The 20,702-nt window shown below is 40.9% G+C and overlaps 1 protein-coding gene across 1 annotated transcript in view; it reads right to left on the bottom strand.

Annotated features, from left to right (window-relative positions):
• MGAM2 (maltase-glucoamylase 2 (putative)) overlaps window positions 1-20,702 on the bottom strand; it is an 85,789-nt gene that overhangs the window by 18,152 nt on the left and 46,935 nt on the right. The window contains exons 26-44 of the mRNA XM_049641985.1: window positions 20,394-20,548; window positions 18,719-18,887; window positions 18,089-18,185; window positions 17,532-17,644; window positions 17,004-17,129; window positions 15,332-15,460; window positions 13,804-13,911; window positions 12,005-12,067; window positions 11,061-11,195; window positions 9,418-9,502; window positions 8,221-8,359; window positions 6,149-6,282; window positions 5,835-5,869; window positions 5,618-5,734; window positions 4,908-5,056; window positions 4,709-4,793; window positions 4,002-4,058; window positions 3,453-3,577; window positions 1,276-1,364 (exon numbers count right to left, since the gene is read on the bottom strand). Of these exons, the coding sequence (XP_049497942.1) occupies window positions 1,276-1,364; window positions 3,453-3,577; window positions 4,002-4,058; window positions 4,709-4,793; window positions 4,908-5,056; window positions 5,618-5,734; window positions 5,835-5,869; window positions 6,149-6,282; window positions 8,221-8,359; window positions 9,418-9,502; window positions 11,061-11,195; window positions 12,005-12,067; window positions 13,804-13,911; window positions 15,332-15,460; window positions 17,004-17,129; window positions 17,532-17,644; window positions 18,089-18,185; window positions 18,719-18,887; window positions 20,394-20,548 (2,110 nt within the window). The remainder of the gene's footprint in view (window positions 1-1,275; window positions 1,365-3,452; window positions 3,578-4,001; window positions 4,059-4,708; window positions 4,794-4,907; window positions 5,057-5,617; window positions 5,735-5,834; window positions 5,870-6,148; window positions 6,283-8,220; window positions 8,360-9,417; window positions 9,503-11,060; window positions 11,196-12,004; window positions 12,068-13,803; window positions 13,912-15,331; window positions 15,461-17,003; window positions 17,130-17,531; window positions 17,645-18,088; window positions 18,186-18,718; window positions 18,888-20,393; window positions 20,549-20,702) is intronic.

The raw sequence follows: 20,702 nt of genomic DNA, 5'->3' as shown, positions 1-20,702 counted from the left end.
TCAAAACTCATTTAACTGTATACGTGGGATGGATACATTTTGTGTAAATACAGCTCAGTCAAGTTGATTAAAAAAATAATTTCACTTCTAGGAATCTACCCTATGGAAATAATATGACATACAAAGGTTAATCCTTGATGTTGCTGATTAACAATGAAAACAGAAAACATCCTGTATCCTATACAGAGAGCAATTATAGAAAGTGAGATAAATTGTAGCATATCCTTTCATTGGAATATGGCAATCATAATGGTGTTTATGAAAAGTATATGATAACATCTAGACATATTTCTGTCATTATTTTAAGTGCAAAGAAACAGGATTCAGAAATTAAATATGCAGTATGTTTTCAGCGATATAAAAAATTATACATTTTCTTACGTCACATGAAAGCATATAGAAGAATATAGCAAAAAATATATATATAAAAGAATAGATATAAAAGAAATATATAAAATAATATAGGAAAAATATTATTACTTTTTTCTAGTTTTCTGTCTTTAAAATATTTTCTTTAATGACAATATATTACCCTCATAATGAAGAAAACAAAAAGGAGGATATTACTACTGAAAAACAAACCATAATTTCATAAACTGTGACCCATTGCAAGATTAGAATGTTCTAGTCTACAGTAATAAGGAATGGAAAATGGGCATCAGTTGGTAACAGCGTGTCAGTATGTCTACAGAAACGTCTAAGGAAGAGGATGCTCTGATTATATTGACAAACCCCAATTATCTAAGGTAGCACTGTCATATCCCTAGATTGGAGAAAGAAGGCATACAAAGTAATATTTCATTGATATAAGCATTTTTTTTGACAGTACTTAATACCCTACTTCTGAAACACCAAGAAATTTTCTGAGCTCTAATTTGTCTCCTCAGTGAACCTACTTAGGAGGAAAAGGGTGTCTGGTTACAGATGGCTGGTCCAAATAACAAAGCCAAGTCTGTGACCCACTGAGAATGGATGATATTTGCATCCACACTTTTATCAGAGCAAGGCAGTTAGTTATACAAAGATAGATCACTCCTGGCTGACTCCATAACATCACATTGTTGAACCTCAAAGCTGGGGACCATACACTGTTCTACAGTAATTACAATGTAATATAAAGAGCAGGAAAAATTGCAAGCATTCTCCCAACACATTCACTTTATTAACAGTGGCAGAAACAGGTTTAGAGAAACATTTCCAGTTCATGCCAATTCTATCCTGAGCTATGGTTTTTCTGCATATGCTGTAGGGGGAGCCTGGAAAGCTCATACTTACCAATGCTTTGTCCATCGTCCCAGAATATCTGACCTTCAGCTTTCCCATTGTCATCCAAAGCAACAATCAATCCCATAAATTTTTGTCGACTATGGAAAAAAAGGAGTTTTTTTTTCCTCTAGATTATAGGTTGTAAGAATGAAGGACAGATGCTGTTGAAAATATTACTCAACCAAATCAAAAAACTTAATACATTAAAATTGCACATAAAGTTCTAAAAATAGGTAAAATGAGATAAAATACAAGATACTTAAAAGCTAATAGAAAAAAACAAATTTAATGAAACATGTGGTACAACTTCAACTTTCAAAAATCAAAAATAGTTCATAATTAAAAATGTATCTTCTTTACAAAAGAGCTTATTGCATGTTGCTTAAATATTAAAGTTTCCTAGATAGTTTAAAAAAGAATTTTGTGGGGCACCTGGGTGGCTCAGTCGGTTAAGCATCCAACTTCAGGTCAGGTCGTGATCTCACAGTTTGTGGGTTCGAGCCCCACGTTGGGCTCTGTGCTGACAGCATGGAGCCTAGAGCCTGCTTCAGATTCTCTGTCTCCCTCTCTCTGTGCCCTTACCCCACTCATTCTCTCTCTCTCTCTCTCTCTCTCAAAAATAAACATTAAGAAAAAAATTTTGTTTTTGAAAATTTTACACATAAATGTATATTATATAACAGATGAAAACATAAATATCATTAAAATGAGATGTACTTAGATATAGATCTATGTAAATATATTTTGCAAATAGAAATGGATTACATCTCAAAGGATGTATATGCAAACTAATTTTCATTAAGTGCAGTCATATTTAAATTATTTTAATAAAAGAAAATATTTGTTTGACATTTTGAGGTGGTTTTCTTATAGTAGAGACTTATAAATAATTGCGGTAAATAAACACCAAATATGTATAATCAATGTCCTTTAATTTGAATACATCTCAAAATATTTAATTTCTTAAAGATTTAATTTTTTTTAAGTTTATTTATTTATTTGGAGGGAGAGAAAGAGGGTGCATGCGTGTGCACACACAAGCAGAGGAGAGACAGGGAGACAGAGGGAGAGAGAAGATCCCAAGCAGGCTGCGTTGTAGGTGCAGAGCCCAATCCGACAAACCACGAGACCAGGACCCGAGCCAAAATCAAGAGTCAGATGCTCAGCCGACTGAGTCACCCACACACCCCTTAAAGATTTCATTTGTAATAATGAATATGAACTTGTTACTCATGATCTTTGTGTGAATTAAAAATAGACACTTAAAAATGAAATATTCATATTCTACTTTCACACATATTATAAGTAATAGGATAAGATGTGAATTCCTTAGGAAGAAAACCACCCAACAACCCTTCAGTAGCTTCCAGATTGCTATAGAATAAAATGCAAAGTACTTGTCCTGGCATTTACAGCCCTCCAGGATCTGCTCCTAACCTGCTTGAATTTTATTTCTTTCATCTCTCTCCCTTATCTTCGCTCCAATTAAACTGAATGGTTTACTCTTCCCCAAACCAAACTCACTTTTCACCTTTGGTTCTTTAATAATCCCAGAATATGTCTTTCCCTGTCTTCATGTTTTCAAATCCTACTTTTTATCCAACGCTCAGCTCAAAGCTGTCTTTCATGTTAAACCATGATTTACACCACAAGGTGGAGCTAACTTCTCCCCTTTTGAATGGTTCTTGGTCTTTTTATCTCTGCCTCTCTTAACATAACGTGTTCTCCTTAATTTAACACACACACACACACACACACACACACACACACACACACAAATAAAAATATAACTACATAAATATAAGTATACAATCTCTCCTGAGTTGACCAAAGTAGACCTTGGAAGGAGTACTGAATCATCCTTGGGTTGCCATCAAATCAAAGAGCTCATTAATATTCCCAACTTTTTTAGTAGTGTGGAAAGAGGCACACACTACTGCCTTCAAGGAAATTTTTGTCCCAGGCCTTGGACACAGAGCTACAGTAAAAGTTCTCCCCAGGACTGATTGTATGAATGAATGCATCCTCCCCCAGATTCCACTCAGAAGGCATTTACAGAATTGAATCAATGAAATGTCTGTTATTTGGTTTATTTACCCACAGAGCCCTGGTTAAAGTGGTCAGCCCCCTGTAAGGCTGCCTCATTATGACAAAGTGAGGCCAGCAACACCTTTGCTCCTCCTTACCTGGCCTGAGTGTTCATTGCAGGCTCTTGCCAAGGCAGGATGTAGCCTCCTCTGATATGAAGGTTGATGTGGTCAAGGGGAGCCTCCAGGGTTTTCCAGTAACCTGTTGACGTATTGCCAGATTCCTAGAAGAGAGAAGATAGGCAGGTAAGGATGACAGATAAATCGATGAAATAAACAGATGCATGCTTTCGTACAAGTTTTTCCTTTCTAAGGCAGCATGTTGGAAAGTCAGCAAGAAACCACAAGTCTAAGCAGGAAAATCTCTGATTTTCAGCATTGTTAAAAACTCTGGAAAGCTATTCTTTTCTCTGTATTCTCCAGAAAAGGTGGGGATGGAGTTAAGAGAGAAGGCAGTGTGATATGGGATGTCAGATTTTACCTATTTATGCTTTCGTGGATGCTTTTATTTTAGCAAACCTTGCTTGGTTGAAAGGTTGAAAATGATTGCCTTAGAAATTATGTGCCTCAAAGCCAGGAGAAAGTGCTGGCTGCCCTTCTGGCCAGCATGGACCAATCTGGTTCTTCACAAAATAGGTTTGTTCTTACCGTGCTGTAGTCGTACCAACGGGCTCTGGGAAAATAAGCTTGGATCTCAAAAGTGTTCTGAAACATAAAATTGACACGTTGTTATGTATATTCTAATAACTTAATCTTGATTTTAAAAATTCTTTCTGTAGAACTTAGGCTAAAAAAATGGTAATTTTATTAATGGTTTTAAGAGTTTGGGAAGTGTAGTCAAAAAAAGATCTGGGAAAATTCTTCAGACACATTGAAAAATACGTTTTTTAAAAAGGTAAATTTTATAAGATGCAGGGTAACAAGACACTAGAGTGAAAAATCAGCTGGTGTTGTGAAGTTATCATTAATGGAGATTTTGAAAGAAAATGATTTCCTGGGGCTCAGTTGGTTAGGCCTCTGACTTTGGCTCAGGACATGGCCTCACAGTTCGTGGGTTTGAGACCCGCTTCAGGCTCTGTGCTGACAGCTGGGAGCCTGGAGCCTGCTTCAGATTCTGTGTCTCCCTCTCTCTCCCCCTCTCTCTCTCTCTGCCCTTCTTCCACTTATGCACTCTCTTAAACAAACAAACAAACAAACAAACAAATAACATTAAAAAAAGAAAAAGATCTCCTTTATTTGTTCTAGAAAGGTATTTGCCACAAAAATAGTGAGTGGGACAAAATGATCTTTAAAATGCCCTTCCTGTACTTTAGATTATGTGACTGAGGGTTTCTGATCTCTGATGGAAAACTCACACTTTCCAGCACGGGGCTGATTAAGATAGCAGGGCCCAACATAAACTGACGGTCTATATCCCATGTCACTCTGTCATTTGTAAACCTTAAAAAAAAAAACAAAAACAAAGCATGAAAAATCCAGGAAACTGTTAGGACTCTTGCAGAAGACCATTCACAAGGCAGGCCAAACCTCCTTGGGGAACCAGGCTGTACTCACTCATGGAGAAGGGGTCGGACGACAGTGCTGCCCTCAACGTGAGCTTTATGCATCAAAGTGTAGAGGTAAGGCAGCAGGGCGTATCTGGTCTGAAGGACTTTTCTTGAGTACATCTCGAAGGTTGAATTCCAGGCCACAGGATCTTGTCTCTAAAGAGATAAAGGCACACGGGGCAGATACTCTTTACGCCATCGTAATGGTATCAGAAAAGGGTCAGCAGGCACATATCCCACGTGTCTGTGACATAAATCTCACCCTTCATCGCTATCCTGCCCTTTCTCTTGCCCCTACTGTCCTACTAAACTCGTGCTTCTTGCTTCCCACTCTTAAGTGGACTCTTAAGTCCTCTGCACAGGTGTGGCCTTGGCCCTGCACAGGGCTAGAGAGATGGGTCTCTGTGCCCACCGACGTAGCTTGAATGGACTTGAGTAAAATAAAAACTCTCTCAAGAAGATGGGTTTCTTTTCTTTTAGCCCCATAGGGAGCTATAAACCCTTCTTTCCTCATAGACATGAATCCCCCCAAGAGATGAGCAAAAGTGTATTCTCGAAAATTGCTTAGAACCCTGGGATTGCGAACTCTGTGGATTTTCTAAGAACTGGAGGTGCTGATTTATGACTTTTCCTCAACAAATAAGTATGATATTTTGGAGGGTTAAAGAGAAGTTGTGATTTGAGGACACAAAACTGTGGCATCCACTTCTGCCTTACCCTTGTCCCGATGGTGTTGTGGTTTCTGGAAAATGGGTAAAAGGCCCCCAGCTGCATCCAGCGAAGACACATCTCATATTCGGCATTTCCAAAGAACCCACAAATATCTGCTCCTGTCTGAGACGATGCAAAACCAGAGCATGAGGTGGGACTTTTGCAGGCTGCAGACATGTTGGCATCTGACTGAACGATTAAAAATGGCGCCACTATAACTTACATAAGATATTCCAAAGAGACTGAACTCCATCATGCCTGCAATGAGAAGATACAGCCGTGTTGGGTGAAGTAGCTCTTTTGGACGGTAGGTTTGACCTGTCTCTTCCATACCCTATGTGGAAGCCCCAGGCCGTTCATGATGAAAATACCAAAAGATGGGTATGGATTAACACTCTCATCTGCATAAAGAGAACTCCGCTCCTGCTGCTTCCCCTGCCCACATGGATCATGACCAGACATAACCAGTGCGGCTACAGAGCACATGATCCAGTGCCCTCCCCGCCAGCAGAGGCCCCCGGGAGGAGGCCCACTCACCAATGATAGACTTCCTCAGCTGGTCCCACGCGGCCGTGTTGTCTCCCAGCCAGTGACCTCCCCAGCGGCCAGAAGAAGGGAACGTGGAGCGGGTGATGATGACCCCTCGCTGTCCTGTCACCGCCTGCACGGCTCTGGATGGAGGTGAACAAGGAGGTGAACTGAGGGTGAATTTGAGGATGAACAGTCATGGAACTTTACGTTACATTACATTACATTTACATTACAGAGAGTAGCTTCAGCCTGGAGTGTGAGGCAGCAATGGTGTTCCATTTGGAGCCAGAAAGCTTCTTCCCTGAAAGCATCTGCTATTTCAAGGTGATGCTGAGAGTCATGGCAAGACAACGGGAGATCTATCATCTAAATGTGGATTCCCTTTCTTAAAAAAACTGAATTAACTAGTTGTCTACATAGAGGTGGGAGGATGGAGTGGGGTGAGGGGTGACACAGGTGTTTATGGAACAATTACTCTAACCCAGGTATTATCCTGGTCACCCCCATGTACACTGTCTCACAACCTCATGAAGAAGGTTTCCTTGGCCTCCTTTTACTGTTAGAAAATTGAGGCTCAGAGTTAGACAATTTGTCAAAGGACATTTAAAGAGCAAGGAGGAAGATCTGGGACCCAAATAAAAATATATATGACTATAGCTCTTTGGTAATATTCTCCCTACTACACTAGTCCTCACTAGGTCAGATAAAGTTTGCACACAAGGACAGATATGCACAAAAGATGTTCAAATATCTCTCTAAGGAAGGCGGATCTTCGGCCTGTAGCCTCAGTGAGAAAATAAAAACAATTGTGTAAGACTGAAAAATCAATGTAACAAAAGGGGAAGTCTATTAACAGATGCTCGCACATAATGCAATCCACATATTTGCTGAAGAATGCATTGCAAATCAATAGACACCGATGAATTATTCAGTAAACGATGTCAGGAAGAGAGGCTAGCTACTGTGGTGGAGATTCATCCATTTAGGTCGCTTCCAATATTTCACACCAAAACAACCACGCACATGGATGGACACACACACATGCACTTACACACACACACACACACACACACACACACACACACACATATCCAACAGATAATGTGAAGGCCTGAAACAAGGCAGGGATACAGAGGAAGGGTAGATGTGTCTGAGGCAAAAAGCTCGATTGTCACCATTTCAGAACTCTGGAAATTAACCAGCCATAGAAAGAAATGAAAATCATCTATCCAAGAAAAACAATAAAGTCTTGGCAAGACAGTGAGGTCTGTGGCATTTGAACTTGGGGCTCTTCCCAGCTGACCCCATCCCTAGTTCAGTGGCTCCAAAATCCAGCAGCGTCAGCAGCCTCCAAGGTCTGACCTCTTTTGGGGCTCTGTTAAAAGCGCTATCCCCAGAGCACAATTAATACTGTTTTCTAGCTTCCAGCCCCCTGGCAAATCTCTATTCCCAGGGTGTTGTGGCCATTTGATTGGACTCAGAGCTCAACTCAGCAGGGAGAAAAAATTCCCAATCGAGGGATTTACCAAAACAATAACAATTTTCTGGCACCATCACAGGTACTCAGGCTGTGGTTTAGTCAAGACAAACACAGCTTGGCTGGTTTTAGAGTAAATCCTGGAGAAGTAGAACCATGGAGAACTTTGTAAAACTCCTACATATTCCTGGGGATCGAAAAGACTGTACATGCCCAAAGCTCTGTGCACGCCCAGGAGAGAGCCATGGAAGGAGGAAGTTTCAGTGACTCACTCCTGGCTTAACTTGAAGTCCTGAGTAAGCAGGAAGTGAAAGGTAATGCTGTCTTAAGAAACCTCCCCAAGTTTGAAGGTGTGGCTTCTCAGATTTATCCCCTTGGCAAAGGGTAAAAGACATAGAGTCAAGGCATCTAAGGTGACCAAGAAGGCCTTAACGTTGCTTTCAGTTTGGCGAAACTTGAGGTAGGCTTTTCTTTTCTTTTCTTTCTTTCTTTTTTTTTTTTGAGTTTAAGTCATCTCTATACCCAGTGTGGGGCCTGAATTTATGATCCCAAGAGTCTCATGCTCTTCCTACTGAGCCAGCTGCTCTAGGAACACACTCACTCGTAGGTGGGTCTGGTCTGGGCCCATCCGTACAGGCTGTGCACATCATAGTGTCGCACCCGTGAGCCATCTGGCAGGATCTGCTGACTCTCCATGCACAGGGTCTTGCTGCTAAGGCCCATGTCCCTGGACTCCAAATCTGAACAGAAATGCCAAGTTACTGCCCAAACATCTTGCTTTGTACGTTCACTAGAAATGCCCGTTGTCTCGGTATTTCTCCATTTCAATCAACGACTTTGTTACCAGTGACAGTTCCAATTTCAAGAATTATTTTGTCTATAAAAACAACATCCTGTAACATTACAATTAATGAAGGGTAAGGACAGGGTGTAGAGTTAGGAAAGCCACGCTTCATTTTCCTCTGATACTTATAGAGTGCTGTCAATCGCACACTTATCAGCACAATCAACTCTTCTATTGTTATGATTGTTTCTTCCACTAGATGGTAACATTCTCAAGGGAATGGATCTTTTCAAGCAACCATCTTAAGATCTCTGCATTTTCTGATTTGTTAGTACTTGTCTGATAGGCAAATAGTAAGGGAGGAAGGAGAAAAAGGAAGGAGGGAAGAAAGAAAGGAAGGGAAGGAGGGAGGGAGGAGAGAAAGGGAGGCAGGAGTTGGTGAGTGACCAGTGACCCAGACCTCAAGAAACTTAGACTACAAATTTTGTCTCACAAACTACTGGCAAGAGGGTGAGTGGCTTCCTTCCCCTGGGTTTCTGAAAGGTGAGAGGGTTCAATGTTCTGAGATACCTTGGGGGTCAGGTCCTATGATGTTCTGTTTCTGTTTGTACCACAGGACTACTAGGGTATGTCCTTCATGAAGTATCTGTGGACATGGGCAGAAAGAGTGCAGAGCCTAGATTTTCACTCTCTAATGAAAAGACTGTGGTGTCTGTGTGTGTGTGTGTGTGCGCGCGCATGTGTGTGTGTTTGCAGCGGGTTCAAGTTTGAACAATCAGCTCATAGTTATCAATGTAATCATGTATTGCTTGGTTTCTTTTATAATACATCATGTCATTATTTCTACGCTTGATTAGTAATTTACACTTGTTCAAGGTTATTCTACTTGGGGTTTTATGTCATGTGTACAAGTGTTATCTTTCTCTAAAATTAAGCTTCACTTTGACAATAAGAGGCAAACTTTCAGAGTTTTTGAGTTGGGAAGTAATTCGATGAAGTAATCAGTTTACATACGTGGCATATAGGGTGGCTTGTTAAGACTTTTATCGCTGCAGCCCCTGACAGATCCATCCACAAAGTTTGATGGCTCATTCATGTCCTGCAATGAGTTAACAAGAAAGATTGTGTGATGTCAGAGGCAGTGTGGTCTTTACTCTGGAGGACACCGACCTAATGGAGATGAACACATCTTAATTAAGCCCTCAGCTAGTCACTTCATGGACTCTATTTACTCTAAGACATTGACCCAAAAGGACTCTAAGAATCCATATTGGTGTCAATAGACTGCCAAACTCCTAGTTTACCTGGCATTTTTAATCTTGTGAGGATTATTTCATAGTGGCAAGAATATGGAGAATATACTGGATCCATGACCTAAGATAGATTTCTTGATCCATTTCCCCACACAAAAAGCCCAACTTCGTTTTCCTATGTGTGAATCACTCACTTCTTGTCTGTGGCCAATAGTTGCCATTATCTTCCCCTCCTCTTTCTTAGTCCACTAGCTTGGACTAATTCTGACACCAGCAGAGACCAAGCACAAGGAGGACTATCTCGCTTTCTGCAGTAGATGCAATCCTGAGGAGTTGTGGGTAACTCAGAAACAAAGCTGGAAATCAAATCATACTTGGGGCGATTTATCACTTAATTGCAAGAAGTAGTGATTCCCAAAGTGAATGTTCACTGCCTACTTTGTTAGCAGAAAGGCTAACGTTTTGTAAAGTGAACTACCTTAAACAGGCCATACTAAGGGCAAAGGCAAGTATTTGGGGACCTATTCACTATTTTGAGTTTTCCACCCATGTCTTCCCTCCAGCAAAACAAATACCCCAAGTAATCAGTCTCCCTGTTCCTCAGAGCTACCCACATCTCTATACTATTTGCTTTGCCTGTTTGGGCTAATCTTTCATGTGTCTGCTCTGTGTCTGTCTATCCTGAGGGTAGTGGCCAGAGAAACCTCAGGGCTGCCAGTGGGCTTATATGTTTGTCTCTGGATGAGTAACGAGCTACTTTCAGCCTAGCCGAGACCTGTGAAGCTCTTGACAGCTGGCCTAGAATATGCTCAGGATTTCAGGCCATTGGACAATGGTAAAGGAAACTGAAACACTGATATGCCTCCCACTCCTAGAAAAACACAAATAGCCATATGTCCCAGAGACATTTCAGGAAGCCCTACTCTTAAGCCCAACTGACATGTGTAACAAACATGTCAGCAGGCCTTTAAAGATGATCCTGCACCAGCACTATGGTGAGCATCTATTTTCTCTTGGATTCATGCCTTGTTGGCCCCATTTCTGCCCTGTATCACACACTCAGGCTCCCCTAGCATTAGCTTCTGGGTAGTTTGGCCAATGGGAGGCACTGGCCAGCAACTGGAGGGTGGGAGATAAGAGAAGCTGGGGTATTTATCCCTCTCCCTCTTTCTCTGGCAGCATCTCCAGTAGTGGGACATTTCTTCTATGGGCTCCAGCTTCTGCAGCATGTTTCTGGGAAGACCCACAATCATCTCTTTGCCTCTGGGGGTCCAGCACCTCAATTCTGCAACAGTGTTCCTCTCATTCTTCCACCCTTAGCTCCCTGCTTTGCTAGTCTTGAAATTGCCTCTCCATGGTTTGACTGACAGCATTTCCAAAGAAAAACCACTAAGGGGTACTTACAATCCACAATCCATCAAACTTCAAGCTCTTCTTTGGCTCTTGAGGGTTCACATAGAGCTCCTGTATTTCCTTCTTCCACCATGCAGCTGTGCTATCACGTAAGAAGTCAGGAAAAGCAACGTAGGCTCTGTACAGCTGTAAGAGTAACACATGGTTGGGTGTTCACCTGTCTGGGAAGGGGAGTCTGGGGACAAGGAAGGGGGGATGAGCAGGTACTTGTGCAAGACAATGCCCCACTCAGGGTCTGACCTAACCTCAGCTCTGCTGTTACTGCTACAGAGTTTACTGTGAACACAAAAAGATCAGAGAAGGCTGACTGCATTTTTCATTCTTCTAGAAGGAGGTTACATAGTCTTAAATCCCCTTTAAATGTGAGATTTGCTTTTATGACTGGGCCTTTAATCATATGAGTTGGAAAATTAAATGACTGTGTATAAATGATCGGACTTTGGAAACACAAATGTTTTTCCTACACTGGCCAAATAAAGGAGACCAGTCATCCAGGGAAAAGTGAGCTGCAGAGTGAAGGGGATGCTAGATGCCCAGGCTGATATGGCAGCAACTACTGAGATCAAAACCACTACTCCTTCAAACTGGCAGGCACATTTTTTTCAGATGTAGACAATTCATTAAAAAGCCAGTGCATTCATAACCTCCCCAGTGAAAATATTCTGGACTTTCGTTCATTGTTTTTCAGACAACATTGGATTTAAACAAAATGCAACCCCTTACAGGCACACACGTGAAGATATTTCATTTGATTTCCTTCTACATATTTCCAGATAAGTTGTTTATTGTGTTTTCTGTTTGAGGATCTCCTTCTACCAATAAATTACCAGATGACAACCATACTCAAGGAGATGCCTTAACCAAGCACTGGAATAAAACTCAGAAGGATCCAGATGTTTAGGGCAATGTGAACAAAAATCTGCATGTAACTATACCTTAACCTGAGTTTCATGGTCAAGGGTGGCATCCACATTCACATTGGGCAAGTCTGGCCAAACCTAGAGAAAAAGAAAAAAAATTAAAACCTGCACAAGGCATTGCATATGGACCATGAGATGATTCATGTGTTAGACTCTATTGACATGCTTCTCCATATAATTCTTGGAGATCTTTGTCATTAATTGTAAGATCTGAATATATGGAATTCTGTTGGGGGGAAATAGGCTGGGGTCCCTTGGCTCATTCCATAAGTCTTCAAACTCATTAAGTTCAAAAAGAAAATAAACTAAATCTGTTTTAAATGGAATACTACTTGGCAATGAGAAAGAATGAAATCATGCCATTTGCAGCAACATGGATGAAACTAGAAGGTATTATGCTGAAATAAGTCAGTCAGAGAAGGACAGATATCATATGTTTTCACTCACATGTGGATCTTGAGAAACTTAACAGAAGGCCATGGGGGAAGGGAAGGGGAAAAAATAGTTACAAACAGAGAGGGAGGGGGAAAACCACAAGAGACTCTTAAATACAGAGAACAAACTGAGGGTGGATGGGGGTGGGGGGTAGGGGAAAATGGGTGATGGGCATTGAGGAGGGCACTTGTTGGGATGAGCACTGGGTGTTGTATGTAAGCCAATCTGACAATAAAGTATATTCATAAAACATATATCTGTTGAACAATCACCTTTCAAATGATTGCTTTGCTGTCTGTCATAGACATATAACAAAATTATCTTTATAAATAACAAATTTAAAGCATGACTCTAAAGAAATAGGGTTGATTTCCATTCACAACCCATAAACTTAGCCTCAGGAATCTTAAGCAGCATCGTAACTTATTGGGGACCTCTAATATACATAGCATTAAAAAATCCATAGTTTTAACCACTTGTATCTTTAACTAGAAGGACATTAACTATATAAGTGATTCATTCATTCATTCATCAGACACTTACTGAGCACTTACTATGTGACAGGCACTCTACTACAATCTGTATCTACTGAGACTTAAGTAAGAAATAGTCCTTGTTTTCTAAGAGTCCACAGATAAAACAGGCATGCTGTGTTACATGCTATACTCTCTGAGAAAAACAATATAGAAAAGGGAAGAAATAGGGAGAGCGAAACCGGTCACTGAATGCTTCATAGGAGGGCAATTTGACTTGGTCTTGAAGGGCAGATATAATCTAGGTAAGCTGAGAAGGCAACATCCAAAGACGCAGTAAACATGGCCTGGACCTAACACAACAGGAAGTAGCACAGTACAGTTACAGAGCAGAGTCTGAATCCCGGCTGAGAGCCACTGTCAGCCAGGGTCAGGAAGTTCATCTAAAATCCTGTTGCTATAAATCAAACAGATGAGGATTGAGTCACAAAAAGGAACTAAGGAAGACAAGAGGAAGAGGAAAATCCATAGGACTTAATGGTTTATTTAGATATGGAGGGTGTTAAGGAGCATAGGTTAAAGACGAATGCAAGTTTTGAGTGTGGGTTACTACCAGACACAGATTTCAGAGCCATTCTCAGAGGAATTCTTTAGGTTTGGAACATGACCAGCTGGAATATATAAGGAGTGGAGCACCAGAATATTTCCAGACAATAAAACAAAGCTCACTGATATTTTAGAGAATTAGACCTGTAACCTTGGTCTTATTAATCAGCATCAGGCAAACGTCTATGCATTCATAATTTATCAATTACCCAATATATATTTCCAAGATTTATTGACGGCCTCTTTCAATCAAGACATTCTGGTGCCGATTAATTATGGGCATCTTCTCCCAAGGCTTACCTTTCCCCAGACGATTTCATTGTTATCAGGCCATTTGATGAATACGTTGTTTTCCTGCCCTCTCTTGAATGTGGGATAATGGGTCTCGTTGCCAGAAATGGCTGGGTCCTGCAGTGAAAGGGTTTAAAACAGCAAGTATGAGGCACACATCTCCAAGACAACAAACAAAACCAAGATACCCATAGATAATTTGCCTTATGTCTACAAAATTACTGAGGAATAAAGTATACTATCTGAAAACATTCCTGGAGACAAACCAGGTTAATAAGACATTACCCTCATGTGAAGAAAGCCAATTTATTGTGCTTCTACAGTATAATATCAATATTCCTTCAGACCATGAAGCTCCTTTCTTATGTTATGTCATGTCATGTCATGTCTCCATGGCCCAACCTGTGTATCAAAGTGGCTTCCCTGTTCACCTCATCCCATACCTGCCTCACTTACTCTATATACCCTATTTCACAATTGTCATATAAATTATCACTTTTTGAAATTATTTTTCTTTATTGTTTATTTATTGGCCATCTCTGTTCAATAGAATAAAAGCCCTGTAAGAAAAAGGATATTGTCATTAATTTAGATTATACACACACACACACACACACACACACACACACACTTTGTCGAAGTGATTTTCAAAGACCAGTATTTAATTCATACTTGAATGAATGAGAGAATGAATAAAAGTCAGTAAATAATGCTCTATTTTTTGGATGCCAGAAGGGAGGATCATTTGCAGATAACTACTTCTGTGTTTATCAAGATACAGCTTCCAACGCAAAATAATAAATTTATGTTCTGGATCTTAGCTCAGTTATTTGTGAGCTTTGTTACGAAGAAATAAGTCCCCTGAGCCTCACCACTGCTGGGTAATGATACAACTGGAGGGGTTTTTGAACCTCCTAAGGTAAGGATAAGACTAGGATATAGCTGTTCCCTCTGAGGCACAGCCTGAAACAGTGAGGATTTTGGGGTATTGTTGCTATATTCATTGTATCAATCCACGGTTCTAACTCTACCAAGAGAATCATCATAATAAATTACATCCCAGTGGCACTCAGTTATGAAAAATAAATATTGCAAAGCATCACCTTTTGAAAGCCATTCTTCATTTGTTCTGTCCTTTGTTTATCTGCTTTTTAAAACTTAATTTTATTTTAAGTTTATTTATTTATTTTGAGAGAGAAAGAGAGGGAGGTGGGGAGGGGCAGAGAGAAAGAGGGAAAGAGAGAGAAGCCCCAGCAGGCTCTTCAGTGTCAGTGCAGAGCCTGATGTGGGGCTCCAACACATGAAGCGTGAGATCATGACCTGAGCTGAAACCCAGAATCGGACACTTAACCGGCTGATCCACCCAGGTGCCCTTGCTTTTTAAAACTTTAAAAAATATAATGAGAGTTTCACAGAAAGTTGCAAAAAATGTGCAGGGAGGTCTTGCGTTACTCTTTATCTAGTTTCCCTCAATGGTTCTATTTTAAACTCATGAGCACAGAAACAGAAAATGGGCTCTAGTCTTCTAAATACCTACCAGAATGAGAACGAATCTCATGCCATTTTTCTTCATTTGGTCAATCAAGAGACCGAGGTTTTGGAAGCTGGGGCTGAGAGTGAAGTCCAGCTTCCGGTCCATGTAATCGATGTCTACATGCTGGACATCCTACAGGAAGGAGCAAGCAAGACACTGGGGGTCCTGTGGCGGTATGCCTCAGGGCACACAAACCATCCTGCCAACCCCAGCTTGGGCCCCTCCTACTTTATCCCATACTCCCCTACACTGACTTTTCAATTCTGCTGATTGAGATTGCTTTCTGATTCCTACCTACAGATCACCTGTCCCCATCTTTCTCCTGTTCCCCCAGCTGGAATTTCCTCTCCTTTCCTTCCCTCCATTCATGTTTTTACCACTTTTCAAACTTCAAACTCAGTGAGCCTATCAAACCAAGTGCTAGATGAATGTTCAAGGGTAGAAAGCAGGGCTTCTCTGAGAAACAGAAAAAACTGTATCTATTTCTCACCCTCTGGTAAACATGATTGAATTTATTCACATTTAGAATTACATTATTGTATAGTTTCCTCGAATGTGTATATTTCTGCCATCCTGTTTGACTAGATGGTCCTTGAGATGAGAACCTTATCTTCCTTTTTCTCTATACACTACCAAACCTGGCTTCTGTACATGAAAGTTAGTCAATCCAGGATTGTGGGATGATGGCTAAAGTGGTTAATACCTAGTTGAAAAAAAGAGATGTTTCTTTTTGTATGAAGATGAAAAATCACCCTTAAGACTCTAAGTAAAACTTGTTGGAGGGAGCAGAGACTTGTGCATAAGCCAAAGCTTGGAAAACAATGAATTGACATATATATTATTAACACTGATCACCTTGGTGAGGTAGATCTCTGGACTTTTTTCATCTTTTAATTTTCCTCCCCTTTCTGATTTACATTTAATAAATTAATGGAAGAATAGTATATAAAAAGAAAACACTTAAGGCTGGATGAATGTTTCAAATTATCTATGATGAGAACATCATAACACTTGATTTTATTTTCATCCTCCAGTCATTAATTGTCCTCTAAACTCTCAAGAGGTGGACTGAAAGCAGAAAAAGAGCATGAGTGATGAGAAACTGATGATTATGGAGGAGAAAGGGCATGCTGTCTTTGGAATTCTGCATGCTGACAGCAATGGACTGCCCTTTTTGGGGCTTATGAAGGAGACTAGGTTGTCTTTATACAATATGCATATACATGCTTTAGAGAAGACGAAGACTTGTTTTAACTGCTTTCTTTCATATTGGCACTTTATATCCATCCTCTCCAAGAACAATCATAGTATAATCTAGAAATATCATACTACTCTTGACATGATACTCACTTAGAAGTCCCCAAAGTTCTGGTTTAAGACCAGCCATGCCTACTGGAGGATATTCCTGGCAAAAGACAGTGAGTAACTATACCCTCCAATCACAGTGCTAACTTGCTGAAGGATTAATGCATCTCTCAATTCTGAATGCTTGATTTAAAAGGGTGGCATGAAATACATTTAAAAAGCAATGTATTTCACATAAGACTAGGTCCACAGCTACAGTTTCCTTACACTGAAAGAGTCAACAGTAATTTCTCTGAAGATGTTTTCAATCCATAATTAGGCACAATTCCCCATAACTAATTAGACCACAGGCTGAGTGGGTGATCCATACATAGGGAATCTGGGCCGCCATCATTGCCTCATACAATTGGGAGATCTCCTTATCATTCTCGTATCCATAGCGACTTAGCTGGAATCCCAAGGCCCAGTATGGAGTCATTGCTGGCCGACCAATCAACTAGAATAAAGAAGAAAAATGGGTCCAGAAGACTTTTTGGGAAAGAGAAGAAAAGCCTTATACTTGATACAACTTGAGCACTTCTACTGAGCACTGTCCCATCTAAGAGGCCTCCCTCAAGAAAAATAAGAAAGTCAAATAAATATGGAATGATCACTGGCATGTGGAATTATTACTGCTTAGAGATTCTTAGAGTACTCAGCAAATAATTAAGAGGCACGTGGGGTATCTGAATGCCTATATACCCCCAACACTAAAACCTGACTTTGGGGGAAGATAGCAGTAGTGTAATACGAATACCCAAGGACCATAATAGCAAAAATCAGCCTATCTCAGTGCTAAGAATATGGTAATACCCAATAGACAATTGATGACTTATTAATGGATAGAATGACTTCCAACCTCAGTGTACTGTTGAGTTACAAGCTCGGGGGTTGGCCCCAAAACCATATAAAAGTCCAAAATCCCTCCTGTGGTGCGGTATGTCAGGGCAGGAGTGGGCTGGAATGATACATCTGTTAAAAACAAAACAAAGAAGACGGGGAGTCCTTGGAGGTATACGTCACCCAGACAGGGAATGTGCCCTAAAATGTGCTCTTTTCACTCTCCCTCTTGTTTTAAGTCCCTCCTCCTCTGGAAAGCCTTCTCTCACGAAGTGGAATTAGAGATGGGTTTGCAGATACCCCAAACATAACCTTAATCTCAACATCTTGTATCACTCTGTGAAAGGAAGTTCAACTGTCACAGTAAAATAAGGTCAGGCAATTTGGTCAAAATGTGACTCCTAATACCTGGCCCAGAGCTCTTCATAAGTCATGAATGAATGAATGAATGAATGGTCAGTTTATCTGTCCCATTTCCCTACCCTTGAATTTCCCTATTTCTACTGGTATTCCAGATCCCAGGAAAATGGCCACTGCTGTTTATGATGGTACATGGGAAACGTGCCTCTGTCTTACCCATGGCGTTGCTGTTTAGCAGGAGCACCCCATGGGCACTGCCATCCTGCTCCAATGCCATGTAGTAGGGGTGGACGCCATAGGAATTCTTCTTGTACTGGGAGAGTCATGGCGGAGAGTAGGCAGCAATCAAAGAGAGAAAAATCCAAAGGATTGTTTCTACATCATAATCCAAACAGCAAACCTCTACTCAATATTGAAGACTGAGCACCATGTCATGTCCTTTATAAGGCTTTCCTTAACCCTCCTTTCCGCCCCAAGTAAAAAACTAGGTGCCCTCCTCCTCCATTCCCTCCTTGTTTATTATTACATAATTCTGTTATAAGCACTGATTACACTGGGTTACCATTATTTCTGCATCTGTCTCTCTAGGCTATAAGCCTCTGGGGAACAGACAGTGTCTCTATGTACCTGACACATAGAACACACTAAATAAAAGTTTATGAAGTAAAATCCATAGTCTGTGGGAAAAGAATATGGGTGTCTTTTAGGGACAGAAGAGCATAACATGTGGCCTAGTTCACCTGAGCACAGAATTGATCAGTATAAGGTGAGGCTGATTCATAGGGCGCTATTGGATTAAAATGTACCAAGAGAAACGGATTGATCATCTTATTCTTCCGTGCTTACCGCGGGTGGCTCATCACGAGCGAACATTCCCCACATGTTCCAGCTCATATTTCTCCTGAAAGCTGTGTGCTCAGTCTCCCCAAAGCCGTAGAGGTACTGAGAGGGGAGGCGAGTCGAAATGGAGAGGAACGTGTCATTGAAAGTAAAGCCGGGGAGCTGAGAGTCCCAACTGCAACAGAAAGGCATACCTTAACACCACACTGATGACAGCCCAGAGCAAACACAGGACGTGTTCAGAAATTCTAGCTGATTCAGAAGCCTCCCGAATGAAGGCATGTGTGGATCCTGGTCCAAGTACTCACTACCAAGGTTCCATGTTTGCATTTTTTATCTGTGATTTGCAAGGCTGAGAACTCCTTTTCTGGATCATGAGCTCCTTTAAGGCAAGGACTATGTCTCGTTCATCTCTTTAGTTGTCATTGTCCAGAGTATTAGTTTGAATACATGTATGAATAAATGAACAAGGTCTAAGCAAATTTACCAACAGAAAAGTGTGAAGCTCTTAGAAAAACTTTTCTGGGGGCACCTGGATGGCTCAGTCGGTTAAGTGTCTGACTTTGGTTCAGGTCATGATATCAGTTTGTGGGTTCAAGCCCTGCGTCGGGCTCTGTGCTGACAGTTCAGAGCCTGGAGCCTGCTTTGGATTCTTTGTCTCCCTCTCTCTCTGTTCCTCCCCTGCTCACACCCTGTTTCTTTCTCTCTCTCTCTCAAAAATAAATAAATATTTTAAAAAAGAAGAAAAAGAAAAGAAAGATAAAAACTTTTCTGATTGGCCAAAGGACTTCTTAGCAAAGAAGCCAACTGACAAAAGTTAGGCACACAGTCAAAGAGCAAAGGCTGTCCACATGTGCATACACAGGTGATGGTATTTACTAGGATGGGGAACTTAGGTCCCAGGCAAAATCCAGACCTTCATTTCATTCCATTAAGCAGCAAGACAAGGGATGACAGATGAGAACTCTTTTCATGTTTAACATTGTGAAAATGCTTTAAGTCTACAGCACTGGTAGAAGAGAAAATTGTAAGAAGTGGTGTGTCTTTCCTTAGTAAACTTTTCCCTCTCTCATTGAGTCTTCTGTTATTTTGAAATGAGGGTATATAGAGTTGACTTCTGTCCTAGGTTATCTGTCATGCATTTTTTTCTTTTTTAGAGAGAGAGAGTGGGTGAGCAGGGGAGAAGGGTAGAGGGAGACAGAGAGAAAGAGAGAGAGAGAGACAGAGAGAGAGAGAGAGAGACAGAGAGAGAGAGAGAGAGAGAATCCACGCTGAGCGTGGAGCCCGACATGGGGCTTGATCCCATGACCCTGAGATCATGACCTGAGCCAAAATCAAGAGTCAGATGCTCAACTGACTGAGTCACCCAAATGCCCCTGTTGTGCTTATTAAATACAGCTTTCTTTTCTCCTTAACACAAACAATGAGTAGAACATGCATTTTTCTTTTTCTGAAATCAGGCAACACCTATTTTAAACCTCTGGTTCATTTTTCTTTTTGAGTTAGTGCCTAATAGAAAATGGAGTAATAGATCAATTCCCTGTTTAACACACACACACACACACACACACACACACACACATTTACATTATCTCTAAGATTAATATTTCACCTGCATTAATTAGAGCCACCATAATTAGATCTAGAACCACTTTGATAAAACTAAGTAAATTGTGCTTACATCACAGTGTTGGAGCTTTTTCGTCGAATCTGGATCCCAAAAGGATTGTTCTGAATCCTGACATCATACAGACGGTTTTCAGGGGAGCCAACAGGAGAGGGAGGTATGTTCAGAGGCACTGGGACCTCGTACCTTTTGTTAGTGGCATCAAAGATCTGACAAGAGAGAAAGAAACTTTCTGATGGAATAATCTTAGACCTAAAATCCCTCATGCCAGCTCATATAATTCATTTCCCATGTTTTCTGGCCAGTTTGAATCACATGGGGAGGCATCAAATATCCCAAAGCAAATAGATGTGAAGCCTCCCC

This window comes from Panthera uncia, chromosome A2, assembly GCF_023721935.1.
Source record: "Panthera uncia isolate 11264 chromosome A2, Puncia_PCG_1.0, whole genome shotgun sequence".
NCBI lineage: Eukaryota > Metazoa > Chordata > Mammalia > Carnivora > Felidae > Panthera > Panthera uncia.
This window is presented reverse-complemented; position numbering and strand designations above follow the sequence as displayed.